Source organism: Salmo salar, chromosome ssa12 (assembly GCF_905237065.1).
Source record: "Salmo salar chromosome ssa12, Ssal_v3.1, whole genome shotgun sequence".
Taxonomy (NCBI): Eukaryota; Metazoa; Chordata; class Actinopteri; order Salmoniformes; family Salmonidae; genus Salmo; species Salmo salar.
Window position 1 is genome coordinate 34,087,215 of NC_059453.1, and position 25,215 is coordinate 34,112,429.

At 43.7% G+C, this 25,215-nt stretch overlaps 3 protein-coding genes across 5 annotated transcripts in view; 2 read left to right on the plus strand and 1 right to left on the minus strand.

The window, feature by feature from the left end:
• LOC106564869 (RAC-gamma serine/threonine-protein kinase) overlaps positions 1-2,217 on the plus strand; it is a 16,101-nt gene extending 13,884 nt beyond the window's left edge. Inside the window, exons 13-14 of the mRNA XM_014131347.2 lie at positions 70-172; positions 307-2,217. Coding sequence (XP_013986822.1) covers positions 70-172; positions 307-392 — 189 coding nt within the window. The 3' untranslated portion in view covers positions 393-2,217. The remainder of the gene's footprint in view (positions 1-69; positions 173-306) is intronic.
• On the minus strand, positions 707-14,987 carry LOC106564866 (tRNA pseudouridine synthase Pus10). Of its 3 annotated transcripts, none has more exons than XM_014131343.2 (18): positions 14,750-14,987; positions 13,351-13,483; positions 12,779-13,045; positions 12,361-12,447; positions 11,872-11,906; positions 7,537-7,651; positions 7,057-7,133; positions 6,805-6,850; positions 6,608-6,687; positions 6,401-6,486; positions 5,970-6,095; positions 5,251-5,307; positions 5,083-5,159; positions 4,769-4,824; positions 4,561-4,678; positions 4,227-4,369; positions 3,943-4,042; positions 707-3,655 (listed from the first exon to the last, which is right to left on the minus strand). In XM_014131343.2, exons 2-18 carry the CDS (start codon positions 13,474-13,476, stop codon positions 3,617-3,619), a joined length of 1,635 nt encoding a protein of 544 aa, XP_013986818.1. In that variant the 5' UTR covers positions 13,477-13,483; positions 14,750-14,987; the 3' UTR covers positions 707-3,616. The 3 variants fall into 3 exon arrangements, with proteins under 3 accessions (XP_013986818.1, XP_013986819.1, XP_013986817.1); XM_014131344.2 differs by lacking the exon at positions 14,750-14,987 and adding an exon at positions 13,965-14,321 and having other exon boundaries at positions 6,608-6,672; XM_014131342.2 differs by lacking the exon at positions 14,750-14,987 and adding an exon at positions 13,965-14,321.
• Positions 14,381-21,357, plus strand: cct4 (chaperonin containing TCP1, subunit 4 (delta)). Its single transcript, XM_014131345.2, has 13 exons — positions 14,381-14,692; positions 15,168-15,220; positions 15,323-15,412; positions 15,656-15,764; positions 16,019-16,283; positions 17,014-17,146; positions 17,343-17,482; positions 17,754-17,850; positions 17,968-18,078; positions 19,134-19,264; positions 20,229-20,463; positions 20,873-20,986; positions 21,193-21,357. The coding sequence occupies exons 1-13, from the start codon at positions 14,569-14,571 to the stop codon at positions 21,205-21,207; spliced, it is 1,617 nt and encodes a 538-aa protein (XP_013986820.1). The 5' UTR covers positions 14,381-14,568; the 3' UTR covers positions 21,208-21,357.
• Positions 21,358-25,215: the final 3,858 nt, after the last annotated feature.

Genomic DNA, 25,215 nt, shown 5'->3' on the forward strand with positions numbered 1-25,215 from the left:
AAGCGTCTGCTAAATGGCATATCAATTATATATTACATGTGACAACAGTGTCCCCTCCCTCTCCCCTAGTTGGTCCCCCCCTTCATGCCCCAGGTGTCCTCAGAGACGGACACCCGGTATTTCGATGAGGAGTTCACGGCACAGACGATCACCATCACTCCCCCGGAAAAATGTAAGTGTCCGTCGGATCCCTCAGCACGGGTTGGCCCACTTTTTTTGAATAGGGGTTTTCTGCCATAGACTCCACCGCAAACAGACAGGTCCATTACCTGTCCTTCTCCCCCTCCCATTTCTCTCTTTCTGCAGACGATGAAGACGGGATGGGTGAGGGTGACAGCGAACGGAGGCCTCATTTCCCACAATTCTCGTATTCGGCCAGCGGACGGGAGTGAAGGTCATTGCCAGTCAGCCAGTATCGCCCCCCCGCCGTGCGGCCGTTTCGAGGAAAACACGTAGCCATTTTAGGAAAAGTCTCCCCTCTTTTCTCCTTCTCTGTATTCGAGTGCAGACTGGGAGAAGTCGTCTTTTTAGGGACTATAAAAGGGGTTTTGCACAGTGGGATAGACTCAAGCTGGTCTCTCCACAAAAAAAAAAAGTATCTTACATTTTCAACGCTATATACTGCAGAAGGCAATGTTTTTGTTATGTATTTTTATCCGTCAGTATTAGGTTGTCGACCTGTTACGTTCTTTGTCCGTTATTTTAATTTTATTTTCAACTTTTTTGCACTTGGTTTGGAAGAGCCGTTCTAGGGAACAAAACCAAAAATGTTGCCTTACGTGTGCAGATGTTTCGTATCATACAGACAGGGTTTGGGTCGGGGGGCTCGTTGTTCATTGAAACTATTATTTTTCTCATATACAATGCCATGGCGGCGCACATTCTCCAATCCCATGGCAACGAGAATCACTGTCTACTAAAAACAACAAAAAAGACAGAACTGACGGAGTTTCTTTCATTCCAATTTCATTGTCAGTGTTATTTCTTTTCATCCTTTTTGACCTTTTCATTTTCAGCCAGAGATTTCTACTTGGTTATTGTTTGACAGAAACACTAAACTGCCAGATACTGCACGGTTCACTCAGGCAACACAGAGCACAACCGCATTCAACTCAGCTACCAGTTTAGTTTTACACACCCATCAGGGAAAAGCTACTATGAATATACAAGCCTTTTTTGCATCTTTTTCCACAGTCATTTGATTAATAACTTATTTTCATAGCTATAGAAAATAGTGGTATGGATGTTTACACAAGGAATGTGGCTTATACAGGTTCACGTTGTGCTGTCATAGCGCTCACACATACACTCAACATCAGAGCCAGCTCTGAGCTCTGCTGATATGGCTTGTGACAGACATTGAGATCTGTAAAAAATTAAAAAAATCTCCCCATCAATCACACACACACCCTTGGTTTTCTTCCCAAATCGACAAGGTGGGCGGAAGGCATCAATAACCATGTTGGGCCACAGATCACGTGAAACTGAGCCATGAATATACTTGTGTATGATGATAGGATGAGGACTGTGTGAGAATGGAGAGAGAGAAAAGGAAAGCAGTTCCCCCCCACCTTTTGTGATGTAAATATGCAATGCCTTTTTTTGTTCTTAGTGGCGTCTTGGCCAGACATGAACTTATGTGTGTGACTGTACTTCAAGCTTGCTGACGAGAACCAAGACCGGAGGAAAAGAAAGACTGAGAACTACGTTTTGGGTTAAAACAACGTAAACTACAACGCTAAAGACTGACTGGACGCTCCCATTTGGTGGCTGTCATCGTCGCCTCGACCTGTCTGTCCAGAAGAGGTTTCCATGGAGATGAGACCCTTTTTCGCTGTTGGTCGAATGGATTGACACCCACTGTTTTATTTTTCCCTTTCAAATGGGACCATGGTCAATTCTGCAGTGATATATGGTTACATCAGGTTGTTACCATTCCCCTCTTTTTGTTTTGTACCATAGTACTAGTTTTATTTATGTTTGTCATTCTAGGCAGTGTTACCCAGTCTTGTTCAGAGTCAGAAAGGCACCTCTCTAAGTCGCTGAAGGATGATATTGTTGGATGCATTACTAAAGTCTGTTTTTTATCCAATTGTTTTTTGATTGTTTGCCTGTTTTGTTTTCTTACCAAAACATTAGGGCAAGAAACCAATAGTGGACTTGCATTGCCGTGGTAGTATTTATTTTGAATTAAATTAAAGAATACATTTCAGGGTTTTTCATGGTGTAAATCTTTTCTTTTTTTTTTTTTTTAGCCCTCTTCTAATATTTCAATGAGTGTGTACCATTTGGAAAGCAATTCCCTAAACAATGTTCAGCAAGGGTCTCATCCAGGGTCATGTTCAATAGGAACCAAACAAAATAAAACAGGGAGGAAGAAACTACTGGTGCATTTCCACTGACAGATTTACCCAAAAGGCTCAGCCTTTTCTTTTTCCATCTACACGGGCCGGTACCCGTCTCTCACTGGGCCCCGGGTACTTTTTTAGGCTGCATTTACATAACAATGGCAAACTCTGAACTTTAACACCTCAAAAAGCACCAGTCTTGAACGATATAAAGGTCTGTGACTCTGCTCACCACAAGTCTTTAGTGTCACTCTTCTGATGGAGACAGAGCTGACATTAAAGGGATACTTTGGGATTTTGGCAATGAGGCCCTTTATCTACTTTCCCAGAATCACATGAACTCATTGATACCATTTTCTCTCTGTCCAGTATGATGGAAGCTAGAGGTAGTTTCACGAGCCAATACTAACTAGTGTTACCCATAGCGCAATGACTGGAAGACCATCTGCTACCCATACACTTCCAGTCATTGCGCTAACGCTAGTTAGCAACTCCCTTCAAATGGCACAAGGAGATATAAAAATGGTATCCACGAGTTCCTGTGATTCCGGGGCAGCAGATCCTGAAGTTTTCCTTTAACATAAAACACTGGCAACACACTGATGAGGACTTGTTCAATATGAAGCAACATTTTTGGTTTTCTGTTCCAAAAAGTTTCCCATTGTGTGCACAACATGACCCAGGCCTTTATTTGGATGGGATGTACAATGGGGAACATTATGCTGATGGGAGACATCACAAAAAAATATATAGCATTGCTCTCCTTTTGCCTATGGGACAATCCATGGGTAAACAATTGATTTTAAGGCTGAGGAAAATACACACAAAATACTGACCATATACTACCGCGATGCTCTATAAAAGGGCTGTTCAATGTCTGTCCTGGCGGGCCGAAACACTTCTGCTTTTCATCCTCTGCTAATAAGGGACTAATTCAGACTTGGGACACCAGGGTGCAATTAACTTGGATTGTAGTTCTTTCCATCAGCAGTGCCGTTCACACCCAGTCCCTGCTACGGCTTCAAAGACATGTATATCTAAGATCAGTTCAAGGCCTCAACTCAGCACAGATTCAGTCATTTTTTCGAAAATAATCTGTATTGACCTCAAGAAAAGCAAACAAATATATTGACAGTATCCATATCATCTAGAGATCAGTGGAACTGAGCTAAACAGAGTTGGTGGTGGTGGGGTCCAATAGGTGAAGGTATGGCCCATCAGAACTAGGGCTCCTTTTGGCATCCCCAACAGCATCAGTGAGACGAGGCTCACTCCGGGATGGAGGGTGGCCAGTCCACATCTACAGACTGAGGAACGCACAGAGAGAGAGAGAAAGACTAAACTCAGAAGAACCCTTTTGAGTCACATGCATGTTCAATTTTCTATATTTGTTTCCTTAGCTTGAAAGCACAGACTGCTTTCAATGTAAGGAAACAAATATTGAAATAAGTAAAATAGCTTTATCCCTTTAAATGATTAATTCACTTTTCAACTGTGTCTCACTATTTTTAATACAATAATCCCCGTGCACTGTGTCTTATTTTAATATCCTACAAAAAGCTAGATACATTTGTCAACTTTCTAAAATACCCACCTCAACGTCCAGCTCTAGGATATCAGTCTCAGACTTCAGCAGATCACACAGATTGGGCTTGGTGCGACCAAAGTCTCCGTGGACAAACTCCTTGATGTAACTGGGAACAGCTAAGGTACTGACATCCGGTGAGTTGTTCATGATAAAAAAAATCAAATGTGTTATTGTGTGTGTAAGTATATAACTGTGAATGTGTCTCAACCTTAACACCTCCCTTCTTGTGTGGGTTTGTGTACGACTATTGGTGTATCGCACTGTTTTGTTTCGTTCTGTGTAAAGGATACGTCCCTGCCTGCGTGCGCAGCTTCAGGTGGAAGTGATGCGCGTCCAGGAAGCATGTACTCATGGTGTGGATGACCCGCTCTCTGACAGCCAGTGGCCTGCGATGCAACACTCTTAGTGGCGTCTTCTGAGCTAGCTTCAACTCCTATATGACCAAGCCAAAGAATATCAGCACATACCGTAGGTAGGCAGAACTTTATTTTAAGGTACTGTTTACACTGAATGAGCAAACCAAAGATTATAAAACACATACCATAAAATAAACTACAACCAAGATGTTAAACCACTGTGATTTTATCTGCAAATATGTCATTAAAAATAGCATTTAACACTCACTTTGGTTTCCTCTAAGAACGTGATGTCGTCTTTGTTGATGGCTTTCTGGGTCCATATGAGCGCGGTATACGACTTGGTCTTGTCCTCCTCACCCTCCTTCATGTGACCCATAGCATCTCTACGCACACACACAAATAGTATGACCTGTCAGCATCATTCTTAGGTCTCTGGACAGAAGTGAGACCCATTTTTCTACTGCGTCGCTCACCTGCTTACGATCTGTAGATCTCGTACTCGGATTTTGTCAGAGGACTGGTTGATGGTCTGTGAGAAGAAAAGATAGGGCTGTGGTCAAGTCCTGTGTGTGTGACCCTGCAGAGACGCTGTGTGTGTGTGACCCTGCAGAGACGCTGTGTGTGTGTGACCCTGCAGAGACGCTGTGTGTGTGTGACCCTGCAGAGACGCTGTGTGTGTGTGACCCTGCAGAGACGCTGTGTGTGTGTGACCCTGCAGAGACGCTGTGTGTGTGACCCTGCAGAGACGCTGTGTGTGTGTGACCCTGCAGAGACGCTGTGTGTGTACCTCCTGCAGCTGTCGGACCTCTGCCTTATTGAACCTGGCTCTGTGAGGATTTAGCAGCTCCAGTGCAAACGGACGACCTGAGAAGGGGGAGACACCCCCGTTACACCTCACATTGACGGAAACAAGGACTGAGGATGTGTAAACATACATGTATGTTGTGTGTCTGACCATTTCCAAGCGTCCGCACATCCACATCCTCCCTTCCTGAGGAGGAGAAATTAAACCCTGCGAAGACCAGAAGGACAAGAGAAAGACATTACTTGAGATACCAGATTCATTCACTAGTGTATTCTTTTGGATCTCTTTCTCATTGACTTAGATAGACATTGGATCATTGCATCTGTCCCATTATGGCATCAGTGGGCAGTGCCATTTAGGCCATCTCTTTTGAATTAGTCAATTTTCTTCTTCTTCTACTTCTATGAATTGGCAAAAGAACTGAAAGGGTGCATACTGCTACCTGTAGTGTGTTTGAACAGGTATGAAGCCAAGGTTTCTGATTGACTGCCACCTGCAGTTATGGCATGTTTGCTCACAAGTATAATTAATTGACTAATCCCTCCTGATGACCTGGATGGAATCATGTGATTCTTCATTAACCCATAGGAAGTCCCACCAGTTGACTACTTCAAAATGGTGAAAGTCCTCAATGCCGCTACCCATGCTAAGACAGGCTTTTGGGCCCTCTATCTATCTCTATGGTCTGTCTATCCCAAGGTAATAATTTGTAGAGCCTACCAGGTTCAGTAAGGAGGAAACGTTTAGAAACAGAGCGAAACAAGGAGGTTCTACTTGAACTCATCCAATAAGAACACAGACTTTTGTTTCCTGTTGCAAAACATTTTGCTACAGTGTGGCCTTCTGAACACCACCCAGTATACACTCACCCTCGGCCCGGAAAGAGGAGAGGAGGGGGGCAGCGATTAGCTCCTCCACCGAGGACTCCATCCTCCTCTCTCCGTCAATCACCCAGGGGGTCTGGGGCAGGGTGCGGGAGAACTTGTTGTACCTCCCTAAAAACACGGGGACAAACATAAAGGAGTCAATTCAAACCCTTAAAAACAACTCTTCAGTATTGGATTGTAAATAACCGTAAAATCCCAAGGCATGAAGGGTTAATCCTAACTTTTCCTTATTTAACCATGCATTGATGTCAATGGGAGACGAAGTGAAAATTTGACTTACCTAAGTGGATGTTAGGATTCGCCCGCAACTGAATACATTCCTGAAGTGTAAAGTAAACGGACCCCACTCTTGATAATCTCAAAGCCCTCCTTTGGTTCAAATCATCCAAAAGGGATGTCATAAACAACCTTACCCGCCACAAATACAGAAACGTGAAGACACTGGACGTCTTGAGCGATGCATTTGCTCACTGGCCTTGTAGGGGGACAGGGGAACTTTCTAGTGAGAGAAAATAAATATCATTAAGTGATACATGCAGATAGATTGTGAGTTCTCTCAAAAGAGTGAAGACAGAGAAACAGTAAAAAAAAAAAAAAGAAAGAATAACGTGATTACTTACTTTAGAAACTTCTCATCTGAAACCTTTTCGAGGGCTTTGACCACGGCCATTCTAGTGAAGACATTCTGTTGTGAGACAAACTAGAGATCAGAGAAAAGACAGTAACACAGAGAGATATGGAATGACAAAGAATGAGCAGCATGTCGCCATTTTGTAACAAAAACATTTACAGAGCTCCAATTGGCTTTTTCACTCACCTGTTTGTTCTTAGTTGGTCTGAAGCAGTCTGAACAGATGCCAGCCCTGATTGCAAGAATAAAGCAGAGAAGCAGAATGTAGTTTCATAAAAATGCTACATTACATTCAATATTACATGTATTTTGCTATCAGTCAGTCAGTCAATCAGTCCTTCCGCACGTCCGTCCATCCATCCCTCCATCCATCTAGCTGTCTAGTCAATCTATTCATCTTATCTATTCCCTGAGGAGTAGTGTGTTTGGAGGACTTACAGGAAGTGGCAGTCTGAGTCTGTCTCTGGGTGTGTGAACCCCACGCCCACCTCAAACTGTTCAGTTTGTCGACTGATCTGTTGGATGAAGAGGAAAATAAAATGGAATAAAAATAGAACCAAAAAAATCAAAAATAAATAAATAAAATCCTTTCAGGAATTCAGAATTTTGTCACTTACATTTGATCTATTTGCCTTTATTTTACCAAGGCAAGTTTACTAAGAGAACACTTATCACAGTACTAGCCTGAGTGCAAGTCGGTTTGTGCCGCCATGTCAACTCCCGGTCATGTTTTTCTTGTCTATGATAGCAACTGACTTGACAAGGCCACAAACAGATCTGGGACCAGGCTAGTTCATTACAGGTTATTGCTATAGATACAAGTAGTGCATTATACCGTAACTGTATGACAAGTCTTTTTCAACAGCGGTGTCTGACCCATCAGCAAGTGAGGCTACTTCCGGGTCATGGGTCACTGACCTTGTTCACCACAGGTACGCCCCCCAGCTCTTTGGACACCAGACCCTGCATGGTCCACTTGAAGGCCTCCTTCACCTGGATGACATCATCCATATCAAGGCACATAGACTTCTCCCTGTTTGAAAACAAATTCAACATAATTAATTAAAGTATTAAAAACCCCTAAGGTCGATGTCCGCTCCCCTGCGGAAATCGAATTAACATAATACAAACATCCCCATAAAAATCAGTCAGTTTAATCTAGAGATACAGTTTTTTTGCATTGGATGCGCCTTGATCCATCACTTCCGCATCGGAGGTGAAATGTGACAGAACTAGAGCAGTGTTTGTCAGACCATGAGACTACGGTCTACTCACAAAATTGTCTGAACAGTTTATTACTGTATGGAAAGATGAGACTCTCACGAACACGATGGTGTTATCCGTTTTACTCTACGACCCCTACAAGCGTCTTGGGACTCGTCTGAAGTCCGTACAGCAGATCTTCCAACTTCTGTCTGTAACGTCCGAACAGTTTGGGCTACACACTAATTTTATTTATTTTTATTTTACCTTTATTTAACCAGGTAGGCCAGCTGAGAACAAGTTCTCATTTACCAATGCAACCTGGGGCCAACATAAAGCAAAGCATTGCGACAAAAACAACAACACAGAGTTACACATGGGATAAACAAAGGTACAGTCAATAACACAATAGAAAACTCTATGTACAGTGTCTGCAAATGTAGTAAGGTTAGGGAGGTAAGGCAATAAATAGGGCAATAGTGGCGAAATAATTACAATTTAGCATTAACACTGGAGTGATAGATGTGCAGATGATGATGTGCAAGTAGAGATACTGGGGTGCAAAAGAGCAAAAAAATAAATAACAATATGGGGATGAGGTAGTTGGGTGGGCTATTTACAGATTGGCTGTGTACAGGTACAGTGATCGGTAAGCTGCTCTGACAGCTGATGCTTAAAGTTAGTGAGGGAGATATAAGTCTCCAGCTTCAGTGATTTTTAAAATTTGTCCCAGTCATTGGTAGCAGAGAACTGGAAGGAAAGGCGGCCAAAGCAGGTGTTGGCTTTGGGGCTGACCAGTGAAATATACCTGCTGGAGCGCGTGCTACAGGTGGGTGTTGCTATGGTGACCAGTGAGCTGAGATAAGGGGGGACTTTACCTAGCAAAGACTAGTAGATGACCTGGAGCCAGTGGGTTTGACGACAAATATGTAGCGCGGGCCAGCCAACGAGAGCATACAGGTCGCAGTGGTGGGTAGTATATGGGGCTTTGGTGACAAAACGGGATGGCACTGTGATAAACTACATCCAATTTGCTGAGTAGAGTGTTGGAAGATATTTTGTAAATGATTTTGCCGAAGTCAAGGATCGGTAGGATAGTCAGTTTTACGAGGGTATGTTTGGCAGCATGAGTGAAGGAGGTTTTGTTGCGAAATAGGAAGCCGATTCTAAATTTAATTTTGGATAGGAGATGCTTAATGTGAGTCTGGAAGGAGAGTTTACAGTCTAACTAGACACCTAGGTATTTGTAGTTGTCCACATATTCTAAGTCAGAACCGTCCAGAGTAGTGACGCTAGGCGGGCGTGCAGGTGTGGGCAGCGATCGGTTTAAGAGCATGCATTTAGTTTTTACTAGCATTTAAGAGCAGTTGGAGGACACGGAAGGAGAGTTGTATGACATTGAAGCTCATTTGGAGGTTTGTTAGCACAGTGTCCAAGGAAGGGCCAGATGTATACAGAATGGTGTCGTCTGCGTAGAGGTGGATGTTGCTGCGGGGGGTGCAGAGCTGTTGGTCGGGGTAGGGGTAGCCAGGTGGAAAGGTTGGCCAGCTGTAGAAAAATGCTTATTGAAATTATCGATTATCGTAGATTTATTGGTGGTGACAGTATTTCCTATCCTCAGTGCAGTGGGCAGCTGGGAGGAGGTGCTCTTATTCTCCATGGACTTTATGGCGTCCCAAAACTTTTTGGAATTAGTGCTACAGGATGCAAATTTCTGTTTGAAAAAGCTAGCCTTAGTTTTCCTAACTGACTGTGTATATTGGTTCCTGACTGTGTATATTGGTTCCTGAAGTTGTATATCGCGAGGGCTATTCGATGCTAATGCAGAACGCCACAGGATGTTTTTGTGCTGGTCAAGGGCAGTCAAGTCTGGAGTGAACCAAGGGCCATATCTATTCTTAGTTCTACATTTTTTTGAATGGGGCATGCTTATTTAAGATGGTGAGGAAAGCACTTTTAAAGAACAACCAGGCGTCCTCTACTGACGGGATGAGGTCAATATCCTTCCAGGATACCCGGGCCAGGTCGATTAGAAAGGTCTGCTCGCTGAAGTATTTTAGGGAGCGTTTGACAGTGAGGGGTGGTCGTTTGACCGCGGACCCATTACGGACGCAGGCAATGAGGCAGTGATCGCTGAGATCCTGGTTGAAGACGGCAGATGTGTATTTAGAGGGCAAGTTGGTGAGGATGATATCTATGAGGGTGCCCATGGTTAAAGATTTAGGGTTGTACCTGGTAGGTTCCTTGATAATTTGTGTGAGATTAAGAGCATCTAGATTAGATTGTAGGATGGCCGGGGTGCTAAACATATTCCAGTTTCGGTCACCTAACAGTACGAACTCTGAAGATAGATGGGGGGCAATACAGGGCACAGCTGGGGGCTAAGGGGGGGGGGGTCTATAACAAGCGGCAACAGTGAGAGACTTATTTCTGGAAAGGTGGATTTTTAAAAGTAGAAGCTCGAACTGTTTGGGCACAGACCTGGATAGTATGACAGAACTCTGCAGGCTAACTCCGCCCCCTTTGGCAGTTCTATCTTGACGGAAAATGTTGTAATGGGGATGGAAATTTCAGAATTTTTGGTGGCCTTCCTAAGCCAGGATTCAGACACGGCTAGGACATCAGGGTTGGCGGAGTGTGCTAAAGCAGTGAATAAAACAAATTTAGGGAGGAGGCTTCTGATGTTAACATGCATGAAACCAAGGCTTTTACGGTTACAGAAGTCAACAAATGAGAGCGCCTGGGGAATAGGTGTGATGCTGGGGGCTACAGGGCCTGACTTAACCTCTACAACACCAGAGGAACAGAGGAGGAGTAGGATAAGGGTACAGCTAAAGGCTATAAGAACTGGTCATCTAGTGCGTTGGGAACAGAGAATAAAAGGGGCAGATTTCTGGGCGTGGTAGAATAGATTCAGGAAATAATGTACAGACAAAGGTATGGTAGGATGCGAGTACAGTGGGGCTAAACCTAGGCATTGAGTGACGATGAGAGATCTTGCATCTCTGGAGACATCAGCTAAGCCAGGTGAGGTCTCCTCCCCATGTGTGGGTGTGTGACAAAAGAGCCATCTAAGACATGTTGAGCTGGACTAGGGGCTCTACAGTGAAATAAAACAATAACTAACCGAAACAGCAGAAGACAAGGCATATTGACATTAGAAAGAGGCATGTGTAGCCGAGTGATCATAGGGTCCAATGAGTAGCAATAGGTGAGTCCGGGAGCCATTCGGTAGTCGCTACTATGCTAGGCAAGCGGGAGACACGACATTCAGGAAGCTAGCGGGCCGGGGATAGCAGATGGGTCTTCGGTGACATCGGACGATTACGTCAGCAGACCAGTCGTGATGGATCGGCGGGGCTCCGTGTCGGCAATAAAGGATCCAGGCCAATTGGCAAAATAATAATAATATGGGCGAGACTCTCAGGAACACGTACATGTCGGTTGTTTTGCTCTAGGACGTCCACAGGCCTCACAAGATTTGTCTGAAGGTCCCCCCCCCCGTACAAGTTGAAAAAAATGAATGGAAGTATATATGGAGACTGTTTTGTGCCAAAAATAACAACAAATGTTTCCTGATCTTTCTTATATATCTCTCAGATATTGGACAGACACTTCAGAACAAACTTCCTTTAGTCCCCCCAAAAAAATTCTATCTGTTGTTCCATGTAGTGAATCTGTTATTCAATGCTTTTGTATGGGCTAATAGCAGTAAGGCCAAATAGCATTTTTCATCATTTTTTTTTTTTTATATATCTTTGGGATACTTCCAGGGGTCTTAAAATTCAAAATCAAATAGCAAAATAATCCTTGGTATGACCTTCTTAAAACAATTCCATATAGCTTAGTAGAACCCCGCCCTCCCCCGACTTAGACTCTTATGGGTTAAGACATGACATGATGTTATAAAAGGTAACGTGAAAGGTGTGGGGTCATAGTATAGAACACTGTAATATTTCAATGTGATGATACTTTGAGATTAGAATGATTTCTTTAACGGAGAGAAATTAGGCTAGATAGATGGATGCCACTCTGGTGTAGCGAACTTACCTCACTTCCTTCTTTACATGCAGCCAACAAGAGTGCTGTAAAAGTGTGGCAGGGAGAGAGGAGGGTACATGTTCAGAAATGAGTAAACCCTTGTCTGTTTACAAGCATCCGTCATCCACACCCTAATGGGAGTGCCACATCTGTAGAAACAATGGCTCTTGCGATTGCACTTCAGTCTACTCTGGAGTAGACAGACGCAGTACCACTATGAGGTAACTAGGCTCTCTAATGGCCAACCCGGGGACATGATACTGCATTATTGACTGTACAGAAGTCTCGCACTGCCACACATCACCCTGTATAGAACGACTGGGGTCCAGGCTAGACTGACTGAGTGGCTTTCACAGAATCAACTGAAGTTGAAATAATCATACTTTTCTATTGAATGGAAGTTGTTTTGAGACAAACCATTTGGATATACTGTAAGCTGATAGGTAGACAATTGCGTGACATCAGTTATCAGCCAAGGCCTACAATGTAACCACTGACCTCTCTGACAGACAGCTGGGCCGGTAGGGAGACGGACAGTACCATCGTGTCAAACTGGTAGTTTTTGGCCTTCACCACCTCCGATATCTGCACACACACACAAAAACAGTATCATGAACCCCCCCTCAAATTCCAGTGTTGGTTCTGTCCTCAAGCTGTGGTATTTGAGGCATATTCTGGTAGACTGGAGCATTGATTGATGATGATGGGGTATTTGATCACTAGGCAGGTACTAAGGTCTTTCATTTCATTTTAATCTTCAAGGTTGTGTCCTAAAATGGTACCCTATTATCTATATAGTGCACTACTTTTGACCAGGGTGTCATTTGGGACGCATTTAAAGATATACTTAGTCACAGGTATCATTTAAAACAACAGTGGCTCCTAATGCAATAGGATTAATAGTGACCAAACACACCTTTATGGCATAGGCTTCATCACAGAACTGCTGTAGAACTCCCAGGCACACCACACACACGTCCGAGTCCGCTGGCTCGGCGTCGCCTTCCTCCATCACCGTGGGAACCACAGCAGAGTCGCCTTCTGATTGGACGTCCATCTCTGCGGCATCCATCTTCATTTTTTTACTGGGGGGGTCTTCTGTGTGCTGCTCCAGCACGGCTGCAACTTGGGATTCGTTATTCTCTGAATCACTGATGAAAGCACAAAGTTCCCTTGCTGTATCCTGAGGTTGACAAACAGAAAAACATTATTCAGCAACAAAAAAATATTAAAATGTCTGCCAGCAGTTCAGTTCACCAAATATATGACAGCAAGTTAGCTCATGGGCACAATTCTTCTAAAGAAGAACACCTAGGTTACCTAGAAAGTAGCGTCTGCCACAGGCTTTCACGCAAAGCCTGAAGCCGAGGCTACCTACAAAGAAGAATGTTGGAGCTACTTAATTGTCTTTGCACTCGTATCTCTGAAATGTCTATGTCTGTCCCTGCTTTAAGTGTAAAGACAATACAATGCAGCAAGAGCACTGGCCTCATAAGACTGGCGGTAGGCCGACTGCAGACCCAAGCAGCAGAACCTCAGGACACAACGGGCGCAGCATCCTGCTTCCAGCAGCTTCTTCACTATTGGTCTATCTTTCTCCTTCAAGGGCAACATAATACTGCTGTAAAATGGACAGAGATCATAGATTAATGAGATCAGTAAGAAAGTTGAATGTACAGTTATGTCTGGCAAACCCACTACAAGTTAGCTGACAGTAGAATCAGTACTACTGTAAGTTATCTAAGAGGAATATCATATGCACATCACCATGCTCATAACATATCGCACACACTGAAGCTAAGCTTGCAAGCACACTTTGCACTACAAATATAGTTATGGGGGCTATAATCTCTGTTAACCCAGAAGTAAAATGTAATGTGTACTACTGTACAATACTGAACAAGGCTGCTTGCTCTGAGACACATTGCTAACACTAGGTCACACTCGCAGCCCTGTGTGGATGTTGATGCATTTCATGTTATAATGTGCTGCTAGCCAATACAGCTAGCTCGCTACTGTAGTTTCTAAAATGGCTATAGCTTTATCTGAGAATACAAATAAGCACAAGCTTGCGAAGCAAAAACAACAAGTCATAAACCTACCTTGAATACCAAATGAATTACAGCATTTGTAAGACAATCAAATGTTTATGTAGAGCGAGAACACAGTTCAGTCAAAGGTAGTTTAGAAACTCTGTGGTTCAGTCATTTGGATTCTCAGCATGCAGCTAACGTTACAGGAACAAGACTTCATCAGAGGTAGACACAACAGGTCAAATTAGATTGATTCATCTGTTGATGAGGGTGGATTTGATCATTTTGATCAACACCACAGGTCCCTTAATTGTATACAATATCCCTACCAGTACCTTTACATGACTGTATATATATATTAATTCGTTCAAATGTACAAAAAAACTAGTTTGATGCGCACAGTGCTCTACTAGCCTAGTCTCATCCCACATATAGACCTGCATGGCAAATTGTCAGACAGCTAAATACGTCATATCAAGGCGCCTTCGAAGTTGACAGGAGGGTCCTTTTTCTACTAGAATCGTAATTGGTGGTTCTGGAAGGTTCTGGAAGGAGCGAGAGATAAATTCGAATCTGGACCCATCTGAAGTCAAGCAGCATTTTCTGTGTTTTTGGTTACATCTGTCCCCATCAAAAGTATTTTAGTAACATATTCCGACGAAAATAAGTAAGGATGCCTGAAGCAATGGCTGGACCGAAGATGCCAAGTGGTGGGATGAAAAACAAAGGACGAGGGGCATATGTGGACCGTGACAAGCCAGCACAGATTCGGTTCAGTAACATCTCCGCAGGAAAGGGTAAACTACAAATACAGTATTCCTATTTCGTTGTTGGATGGACGAATAAATACCTACCCCTGACGCTTGTGTTTGCCTCAGACAGCTGCTGCGACACTCCCTTTGCGAATGAATGAATGGACGCTACTGCTGGCTCGATCTGGGCAGGGCAACCGTTAGCCACAAGTTGGTACCCAGTTAGCAAGCTAGAATATGTTACAGAGCGATGCATGAAGGTTCTAAAGAACATTGGCATTAGTGTGCTAACTAGCAACAGTGACCAGATGATCATCATTGTTGTATTCTAGCTTTGTTAGGACCAACAATTGACTAAATGAACTTTCCTGATGTCATGAGCATCCATTTATGTGCTCTTTAACCAATGGAGTATGTTGGAGTCTTCTTGTCAAGCAGTAAATATTGTCCATAGAATGTATCCTAGTGCTAGAGGAGTGTGTCCTCTTTGTGGAAGTAACAGATTTGTTTTGTTTGACAGCTGTTGCTGAATGCATCAGAACCAGCCTTGGCCCTAAGGGCATGGACAAAATGGTAATTAAGTAGTTATTTACATCAGCACTCTTGACTTCTCTTCACCATCTCTCAATGTTTGGTTATTTGTTTGTAACTTAAAAAAGGAATTGATTCTTTCAGATTCAGGATGGGAAGGGTGACGTGACCATCACCAACGACGGGGCCACCATCCTGAAACAGATGCAGGTGCTGCACCCTGCAGCTAAGATGGTAAGGTTCAAGATAAGGGAGTTGGGGATATGTTCCCACGTTTCTGCACTGTCATCTACAATTGTTGTGGCCTTTTTTTGTTGAAATGTTAAATTACTGCTTTAACATCTGGCAAGGCACTGTCACTTTGAGTGATAATTCAAATTTTCTTAAAGGCATCTTTGGGGAAATTTCCTCTCTAGCGTCTATGTCCCTTTGAAAGATCACCAATATCAGGAGTCTGAAGCTATGTTTGTCTTTCAGATGGTGGAGCTGTCCAAAGCCCAGGATATCGAGGCTGGCGACGGCACAACTTCAGTGGTGGTGATTGCTGGTGCCCTGCTTGACGCATGCGCCAAGTTGCTTCAGAAGGGTAAATGATGAGGAACCAATGGAATAGCTATCAAAAGGGCAAACCCCACCCGTCTGGCAAACTTAGGTTAAAAATATATATATTGTTTATGCCAGGCTGCGGCAAAAGCCTGAACAGCACCCTTGAACCTTCCCAGGACCAGGCTTGGTGACAACTGGTTTACACTATAAACTCCTAGAATCAGTTCTAATCTAACGGAGTCCTTGCATCTGAAAGCTTTAATACAAACTGCCTGTCCTCTCCTTCTCCACCAGGAATCCACCCCACCACAATCTCTGAGTCGTTCCAGAAGGCAGTGGATAAGGGCGTGGAGGTGCTGACGGGCATGAGCCAGCCGGTGCTCCTGAGCGACCGCGAGACACTGTTGAACAGCGCCACCACCTCTCTGTGCTCCAAGGTGGTGTCGCAGTACTCCAGCCTGCTAGCGCCCATGAGCGTGGACGCCGTGATGCGCGTCATCGACCCGGCCACCGCCACCGGCGTGGACCTGCACGATATCCACATTGTCAAGAAGCTGGGGTGAGGAGGGAGGGTAAGGGTGGTGGCTCCAGGTTATGCATTCACTACTGTAAATCGTTCTGGATAAGAGCGTCTGCTAAATGACTAAAATGTAAATGTTAGGATTACAAACAGGGTTGTTTACAGGATTGACTTCTGGGTCATGTTCATTAGGGTACGCAACAGGAAATGTTAATGTTTAGCAATGGAAAATGAGCTTTTCTTATTGATAAAGCCCAGGTAGTCCCTCCCCTTTTGCAGTTATTTTTCTGCCGTTTAGTACCTAATGAAAACATGATCCAGCAGTATACCATGGGTTACTAATGTATTACCAGTGTCATACCGTTACCATCCCTTCCCTGAAGCTTCCAACAGTTAAAATGTCAGTTTGGCTAGGCACATTTTCACTCCCCAGTTCTCTCTCTGTGGGGACGTGGACATGTCTGATGTGCCAGATCAATCTCAGCCGGTCAATTAGCAGAATGGCTCCACTTTGCTTTCCCTGCCAGTCACCTTCTGACAATCTTATCACATCAAAAACATAGTTGTGTAATCAGTAACACAAACACACTGATGTCCTACTTGAGTGTTTATCAATGGCATGTACATGAATAGACACATAATCCACTGATCTCAATCGACAACGCAAATTATTTCCTCGTGCTTTCTCGTTAATTACTCAGCCAGGTAGACACTGCTGCCCTTAGACAGATGTTCCACCCATAATAATGTCCTGGGTGTTTCTCTGCAGTGGGACCATTGATGACTGTGAGCTGGTGGATGGCCTGGTGCTGACCCAGAAGGTGGTCAACTCCGGCGTGTCCCGTGTGGAGAAGGCCAAGATCGCCCTCATCCAGTTCTGCTTGTCCCCGCCCAAAACCGACGTAAGTCATCACAATCACTGACTGTCTCGTTGAAATTGGCTTCCGTGTTTGTCAGTCAATGTCCTTGATGTTATGGACTACGACTAGTATTTTATGTTACCTTTTTATTACCCCTCAATCTTCTAATTTTCTTACAATTGTTTTGTTCCATCTCAATGTTCTTTTCTTTTTGGTCCCTCTCGCGTGTCGTATCCAGATGGACAACCAGATAGTAGTGTCAGACTATGCCCAGATGGACCGCGTGCTGCGCGAGGAGCGCGCCTACATCCTCAACCTTGTCAAACAGATCAAGAAGGCGGGCTGCAACGTCCTGCTCATCCAGAAGTCCATCCTCAGGTAACACCTGATACCTTACCGTCACATCATCACTGTAAAGGCATTATTTCACGTCACTGTAATGTAATCAATTCACTTTGTCCAATCACTCACAATATCTAGAAATATATTCAATAGAAGGGCAAGCATTAGCATAATTGCTAGGTGTTCCACTGTATATTAGACTCTTCCCATAGGTGGACCTCTGTCTGCGTCTCTGTTGATGCGATCTCGGTCACTGGATGACGTGCGGATGTAGACATGGTTAAAAAGTAGACCCTACTTCTTTCAGAGATGCTCTGAGCGATCTGGCCCTCCACTTCCTGAACAAGATGAAGATCATGGTGGTCAAGGAGATCGAGAGGGAGGACATTGAGTTCATCTGCAAGGTAAAACAAAATAATGTTCGATTGGCCTTTACTTTGTAGGTCATGTTCTGTAACAGCCAAATGCTGGCTGACTGATGCTGAGCTAACCTTGCCCCCCCCCACCTTGCACACCTACAGACTATCGGCACCAAGCCCATCGCCCACATTGATCAGTTCCTTCCTGAGATGATGGGCACCGCCGAGCTGGCAGAGGAGGTCAGCCTGGATGGCTCTGGCAAGCTAGTCAAGGTATGCTAATTCACATAAACTAATCGCAATTTGGCTCAAGTAATCTCCAAGGCTCGGATACGGGACTGCTTTCATGCTGCCATCACAACTATGCATGTGGAAGAAAGACTCGTGCCAAAATACCCACGTTTTATCCTAATGATAATACCCTTGGAACTTGTAGCCTGATTGGTTACCATTTAACATGCAATCCCTAAAATGGTCACTACGTGTATTCAAACCTCCTTGAATGAAAATGTCAATTATTTGCTGTAAATGTTCAATGTAATAATGATTGAATGTTTCAGAGAAGCTTATTCTAACATTACATTTACATTTTAGTCATTTAGCAGACGCTCTTATCCAGAGCGACTTACAGTAGTGAATGCATACATTTTCATACATTTCATTTCATGCATTTTCATACATTTCATGCATTTTTTTTCTCCTTTAACATGCTGACCACACCCCTCGCGTCGCGTGTAAATGTATTTTGCAACGCTCACGTACATGCTATTCAGTCATTGCACTCAAAATGCTCGCGCTAAAATATAATTATTTTCTATTTGAGACCCTGCAAGTCCCACCTCTCCTTTCTCATTGGTTTATAGGACTATATACCCACGTGGGTGATTGAAAGATGAACTGAGGTCCACACCAGTCCAGTTGGTGGTGGTAATGCAACTTAAAGTTGGTTGCCAACCGCCATATAAAGTCTGAAGAGGAAAAGAAGAAGACTGAAGGAGGAGAGATTATTAGAAACCAACTCTGTTTACCCTTTTATCTGTGGATTAATTGTCAGAGTAGAGGACCTTGTGCATTTCAGATAAAATAACAACCCAATGTTTATCCCAGGACAAATTAGCTAGCAACAGCAAGCTAGCTAGCTAAATTGGCATAAATGTTTAATGCTTTTTGACCTGTCCCCAATTGAATATAGTTGGTTCAGAGTTTGTTTTGATATTTCAACCTGGTCTGGTCAGCATGTTGCATAATAACTTTGGCATGCGTCTGGTTTCAATTTCCAGTTGAAAGTGAATTCATGCTGTTTCTCTCTGGCCTGTTCCTCTCCACAGATCACAGGCTGCACCAGCCCCGGTAAGACGGTGAGCATCGTGGTGCGCGGCTCCAACAAGCTGGTGATCGAGGAGGCGGAGCGCTCCATCCACGACGCTCTGTGTGTCATCCGCTGCCTGGTGAAGAAGAGGTGCGTTACTTCTGCTGTCTGAGCAACACTTGCCTCTGTAGATGCATGCAGTGACGTATGTGGAATTATTACATAGAAACGTAAGCACCAGTTCCTCTAAGCATTGCCCACTCGTGGCTGTCCATGTCACAAGTGGCCATTTCCGGGGGACAGAGAAACCCTCTCTTCAACCTGGGTCAGTGGCTTCACCCCTGGCTCTGGACCTGTTGAGAGGAACATACTCCTCTGAAAGACTGCAACTACACCTAAAATGGCTGTGAAGGATATGCACCCTTTTTAAAGAGCTTAACAGATCTTGTGATCGATCCCAATAGATCTTGAAACCAAGCATAGATATTTCTGTTTTGATATCATCCAGTTTTGTCAGATCTAAGACGCCCTCTTTTTATTACAGAAGAAAGAGGGGGGAGAAGTGGGCCCCAAAGTATCTACCAGCTTAGTCATTTGCTAATAACCATTTTCTATGCATTCATTAAATTCCTTGTTTGGTTAACTTATGTATATCGGTGGGGTTCATCTCCATCCCCATATCCTTCACTCAATCTGATCTGAAAATGTAGTATATGTTAGCGCTATAGCCTCGAGCTTGGACGATAAACGATCGACTCCGACTATGCCAACCGCTTATCGTGGGCATTTTGTAGTTCGTTACCGTAGGTAGCCTATACTAGAGATGTGAATTTTTACATAAAATATATTTGCTAATATGGGTGACTATTAATAGGACAATTGATAGCTACAACATTTAAACTATTAGTTTTAAAGGGGTAATACAAATAGTGGTTCACAATGTTGTAAATTTATCGTTAACATATATTAATAAAGTAAATGTATTGCACTATGGCTTTTTGTCCATATCGTTCTGCTACAGCCTATTTGATATTTGCTTTCACCAGTTTATCAGAATGGGGGCACTTTTGTTTAATCTCTTTACCTTGACTTTCTCTCCGTCTCTCCCTCCCAGGGCTCTGATCGCCGGTGGCGGCGCCCCTGAGATCGAGCTGGCCCTGCGTCTGGCTGAGTACTCCCGCACGCTGCCAGGCATGGAGGCGTACTGCGTGAGGGCCTACGCAGACGCCCTGGAGGTGGTGCCGTCCACACTGGCCGAGAACGCTGGCCTCAACCCCATCTCCACTGTCACAGAGCTCCGCAATAGGCACGCCCAAGGCGAGAAGACTGCCGGGATCAATGTCCGCAAGGTACGGCCCTGCCATGCTCTCCTGGATTCTGTTTTGTTTTATGCTTATGTTTGCCGTGCCATAGTTTGTTCGTTGCATCCTGAGAACCTTCGGATTTAGAACAAATGTGACTGTCTCCTGAGGCTAGAGTCACGCCTTGACAACACCTCATTGTCCTGGTGTGCTCACAGTGAACTTATTTGCCTATTCATTGACTGTAGTCTCTTGTGGTCCAGCCATTCACCAGCTCGATACAGAACCTCCATTTTGAGTGCCATTAAGATTTACATTACTGCAGTTGCATACCAGATATGTGATTGTTTATCATGTAGAATAGGGAATTGACACGTCTCCACTAATTACATCTCTGCAATGTTTTCACATCTGGTTAAACACCCCTGGGGTAACGCTCTCCCCATTCCTCTCTCAGGGCGGTATCTCCAACATTCTGGAGGAACTGGTGGTGCAGCCTCTGCTGGTGTCTGTCAGCGCTCTGACCCTCGCCACCGAGACTGTCCGCAGCATCCTTAAAATTGACGACGTGGTAAGAGACCAGACCACCCTCTGGTGTGTCACTAGTGGAGATCTATCTCATTCAACCTGCATTATATCTTGTATGCTCATTTTTTTTTTTTTAGGTATGGAACAGAACAGCAGAAAAAACACAATTCCTCTAATAATTGAAAGCCCCCCCCCCTTTCACTTAAATTGTCCTTTATAAGGTAATAAGATTTTCCCCTTGTCTTGCAGGTGAACACCCGATAAGGAGTTTTGTCAATGTAGCAGTGTGTTACTGCACATGCTTGTGCCACAAGGAATCATAGGACCGGCTGTTTGCAAAGACCCGTATGTCCAGAAGTCCTCTGTAGTTGATGCATTCTGTAATTTAATTAAACTGTTTTTTTTTTGACACGCCATGTCTTGTCTTTGTGTTTTTTTTTGTTGTTGTTTGTGTACTTCTTCCTTGGGCTCCCTCAGTGACTGACCCCACTGACGAGCAGTTCATCTTTAAATCTCAGGCTAGGGTGATGACACCAATGGCATGGTGTTAACGACAGGTGGCGTTGGCAGTCAACCCTGGTTTGGGTAGTTATCACCATTTTACATATAATACATAAATCAATCTGTGGGTCATGGTGTATTTTTATGCCTACAAAAACTTTTTACTGAAAGTTATCAATTTAGAAATGGAATAAAGTGTTGAGTGTATATATTCTTTTAAAATGCCATGTTTTTGGCATGCGTAATCTGGGGGAGAAATTATGGGAGCATTGTACAGCTACTGCAAAAACTTGAATTTGAGAGCTGTCTTAAAGTTGTCATGTACTTTGCGTGTACACTGAACAAATATATGCTTTTTTTTTTTTTTTTAAGATTTGACTTGAGTTACAGTTCATATAAGGAAATCGGTCAATTGAAAAATGTATTAGGCCCTAATCTGTGGATTTCACATGACTGGGAATACAGATATGCATATGTTGGGCACATAACTCAAAGTAGGTCAGGACAACCAGTTAGTATCTGGTATTACAATGCATCTCCTTAGCATAGAGTTGACCTGGAATGTTGTCCCAATCCTCTTCAATGGCTGTGTGAAGTTGCTGGATATTGGCGGGAACTGGAAAATGCTGTCGATCCAGAGCATCCCAAACATGCTCAATGGGTGACATGTCTGAGTATGCAGGCCATGGAAGAACAAACAATTTCTATTGTAGTGGAGGAATGGTACAACAATATGCCTCAGGATCTCCTCACGGAATCTTCGCATTCAAATTGCCGTCAACAAAACTAAATGATGTTTGTAGTTTATGCCTGCCCATAGTCCAGTGCTTAATTTGAGCCGGATCCTGTCTCAGATTTGACCTTGTTTGTTCTGGCACCTATTTGCCCGGCTCCGGCATTATTTATGTTTTGTTCAGTTTGCACTGTAAAAATAAACGATCAGAGCTAAATAAAGTTGCCTCCTGGTTATTTATCCCGCCTCTGAGAAAAACCATCATGTATAAGCGCCGTGATCCTTCTGTGCAATCATTCTAATCCTTCCACACTGATTTCAGACCTGCTCTCTTATTTGTACATAGGTTATGGGGCGGGCCGGCGAGGTAACTGATCTTGAAACAGGTCTTGGCGGTGGTGGTCAGCTAGTGAAGAGGTCCCTGCGTAATCACGTCACGTAGATAAGGCTAGTCGTCTCCCTACTGAATTTGAAACTGAATAATAAAAGGCAATCAACTTTGATATTGTTTTTAAAGTACAAAAATCCTGGAAAATATGTTGAATGGAACCCAAAACAAGCCAGAGAACTGTCAGTGCTGTACAGGGCCGGCCCTGCACGTTCTGCCACCCTAGGCGAGACAAATCCCCCCCCCCATCCCTGCTAAACTATGTACAGCAGAGGTCGGCAATAGGTTTGGCCTACACTACAAATTAAACATTTTAGCACATCTGGTTAGTAGCCTATATAATCAGTTAAATGTCAATAAATAGCCTAATATGATTACATTGATAAAATCAATATCTATTAAATGTTTATTTTTATTATTGTGTGTGTTGATTGGAGAAAAACGTAGCGCAATATTCTTGGTGGCCGTTACGCGTATCAGGGCTGTGAGCCTCTTATCTCCTTATCCCGATGTTGCCAAGCCTGCCATTACATATCCCGTAAAGATCCATTTATATCTTTTGTTTTTTGTTCATGTTTTTTGTCTGGGAGTCCGGGTCTCAGATATTAGGGACTCCCCCGGCATTGTTATAGATGTGACCACCTGTTCTTGTCCACACAGAGAGCTGTCATCATCGGTGGAAGTGGAAGGCTCGGACTCCTCCGGTTCGCCCTCTTCACTGCTAGAACCAGCCAACAGGGGTTAGTCCGTCTCTGTGAATGAACGGCCTGTCCTTGGAGGCTTGTTGTTCTCCACGCTGGCTGATGGACATTGCTGCAAGCTGATAAAGTTCATCAGCGCATCTCTTTGGTTTAGAGACTGTGCCTCTTTTCTCATTCGTTGAAAAAAAAAAAATATATATATATATATATACAAAACCTATCAGGAAGCGAATATATATATATTCGAATATATATATATATATATATTCGCTTCCTGATAGGTTTTGTCTCTTAGAATCTCTGTAGCTTACTTTCAGATGAAATGATTTATATAAAGAGAAATCTCTGAACAAGCTCCGGCAATTCGTGGCCCAGCTGGCTAGCTTGACTGACATTGCTAGACCGTGGTTGCGTTCCAGGTTGCAGGTCGACATAGGTGGGTTGCTAGCCCGCGGGCGCGTTCCAGGTTGCAGGTCGACATAGGTGGGTTGCTAGTCCGCGGGTGCGTACCAGGTCGACACAGGTGCGTTCCAGGTGGACTTCATTGCTTCATAATTTTGTAGTATTACAATGGATAGTTAACATAACAGATTAGTATAATTGGTTCAGATTATTTGATGATTTATTGGCCTCTACTTTTTATTTCTTTATTTTTATAAATCCCAAATCACTAATGCAGGGCTTACCAACTCTGTTCCTGGAGAGCTACCATCCTGTGGGCTTTCGCTCCAAACCCAGTAGTAAGTAATGTCATTCAGCTTATCAACCAGTTAGTTATGTGCGCTAAATAAAGGTATGAACAATAACCTACACTCCCATTCAAACCCAGAATCCTGTACTGGATTTTCTCCAGACTTCCAACACAGTAAGATCTGGATGGATGGCCACGCGAGGCTAGTGTTGAACATATCAGCTAACCACATACTGGTAGTGTTCCTGCCTGATTACATTGAAGAAGTTGCATTGCATCAACCAATGGTTGTGCGCCACATCATCGACTGTCGGGCATTACATTGCTTTATCATAAGATGTGGTTAGCTGATATGTTAAACACCTATCCAAGCTTTGTGAGATCTGGCAGGCGTCTGCAATGTAGTCAGGCAGGAATGCCACCCATATGATATAGCGGAGCGGTATAGCAATCTAATGCCCGACTGTGCAGTCGATGACCCTCAACTAGCTGAATCAAGTATGTTAGGTTAGGGTTGGACTGAATACCCGTAGGATGGTAGATCTCCAGGAAGAGGGTTAGGTAGCTCTGTTGTAACCTATGTAAGTACTAGGTCGTATTTATTGGTGCGGACTGTAGCAGAATTCCCCTTTGCAATGGAGAACTAAAAACAAGCGTTTCTTACAGGACAAGTTTCAGGAAGTCCCTTGCAGTTTCAGTCCATTTTCATTCTGTTTGATGCCTATTGAATATGACCCTGTACTGCTTCCAACCAAGTCCCAGGCTTTTGTGGGCACACTGCCCCATGACAGCTCAATTGCACTTCTATAATTGTTGTTTTTGTGTAGAGAGCAGTATCGCGCATTGGTCGTTAACTGATGGCCGACCCAGATTCTACTTTATGAATTCAGAAAGACTGCTCATGGGAAAGATCAAAAGGAATGATGTGACAGACTAGTCCTGGTCTCCCATTTCATCTGTGTGTAGTGTTTTTAGATTGGTCTGTTACACTGGTCGCAGCAAGACTCTTTTTTGCCACACAGAGTTGGTGGTAATTGCTTTTGGTACAGCATGATAGGCAAAAACTCTCACAAGGTTTTAGTTTCAATGTATTAGTAGACAAGTATAACTTTTTAAGGCACCGTGTGAATTACGTTGACTCTTGAATTGCAAGAGAAAAATAACCTCTTCCTCAAAGTCAACAAAACAAAAGAGCTGAACGTGGACTTCAGGAGACAGCAGAGGGAGCACGCCCCCATCCACATCGACGGGACCGCAG

What these genes read in the sequence shown, in the direction of transcription:
- LOC106564866 (XM_014131343.2), bottom strand. Translation starts at nt 13,476, where the DNA reads ATGTTGCCCTTGAAGGAGAAAGATAGACCAATAGTGAAGAAGCTGCTG. An exon ending in GACTCAGACTGCCACTTCCT is followed by an intron (nt 6,851 to 7,056) that starts GTAAGTCCTCCA and finishes TCTTGCAATCAG; the next exon opens with GGCTGGCATCTGTTCAGACT. An exon ending in CGTTCTTAGAGGAAACCAAA is followed by an intron (nt 4,370 to 4,560) that starts GTGAGTGTTAAA and finishes TTGGTCATATAG; the next exon opens with GAGTTGAAGCTAGCTCAGAA.
- cct4 (XM_014131345.2), top strand. Translation starts at nt 14,569, where the DNA reads ATGCCTGAAGCAATGGCTGGACCGAAGATGCCAAGTGGTGGGATGAAA. An exon ending in TAACATCTCCGCAGGAAAGG is followed by an intron (nt 14,693 to 15,167) that starts GTAAACTACAAA and finishes TTTGTTTGACAG; the next exon opens with CTGTTGCTGAATGCATCAGA. An exon ending in TGTCCCCGCCCAAAACCGAC is followed by an intron (nt 17,147 to 17,342) that starts GTAAGTCATCAC and finishes TGTCGTATCCAG; the next exon opens with ATGGACAACCAGATAGTAGT.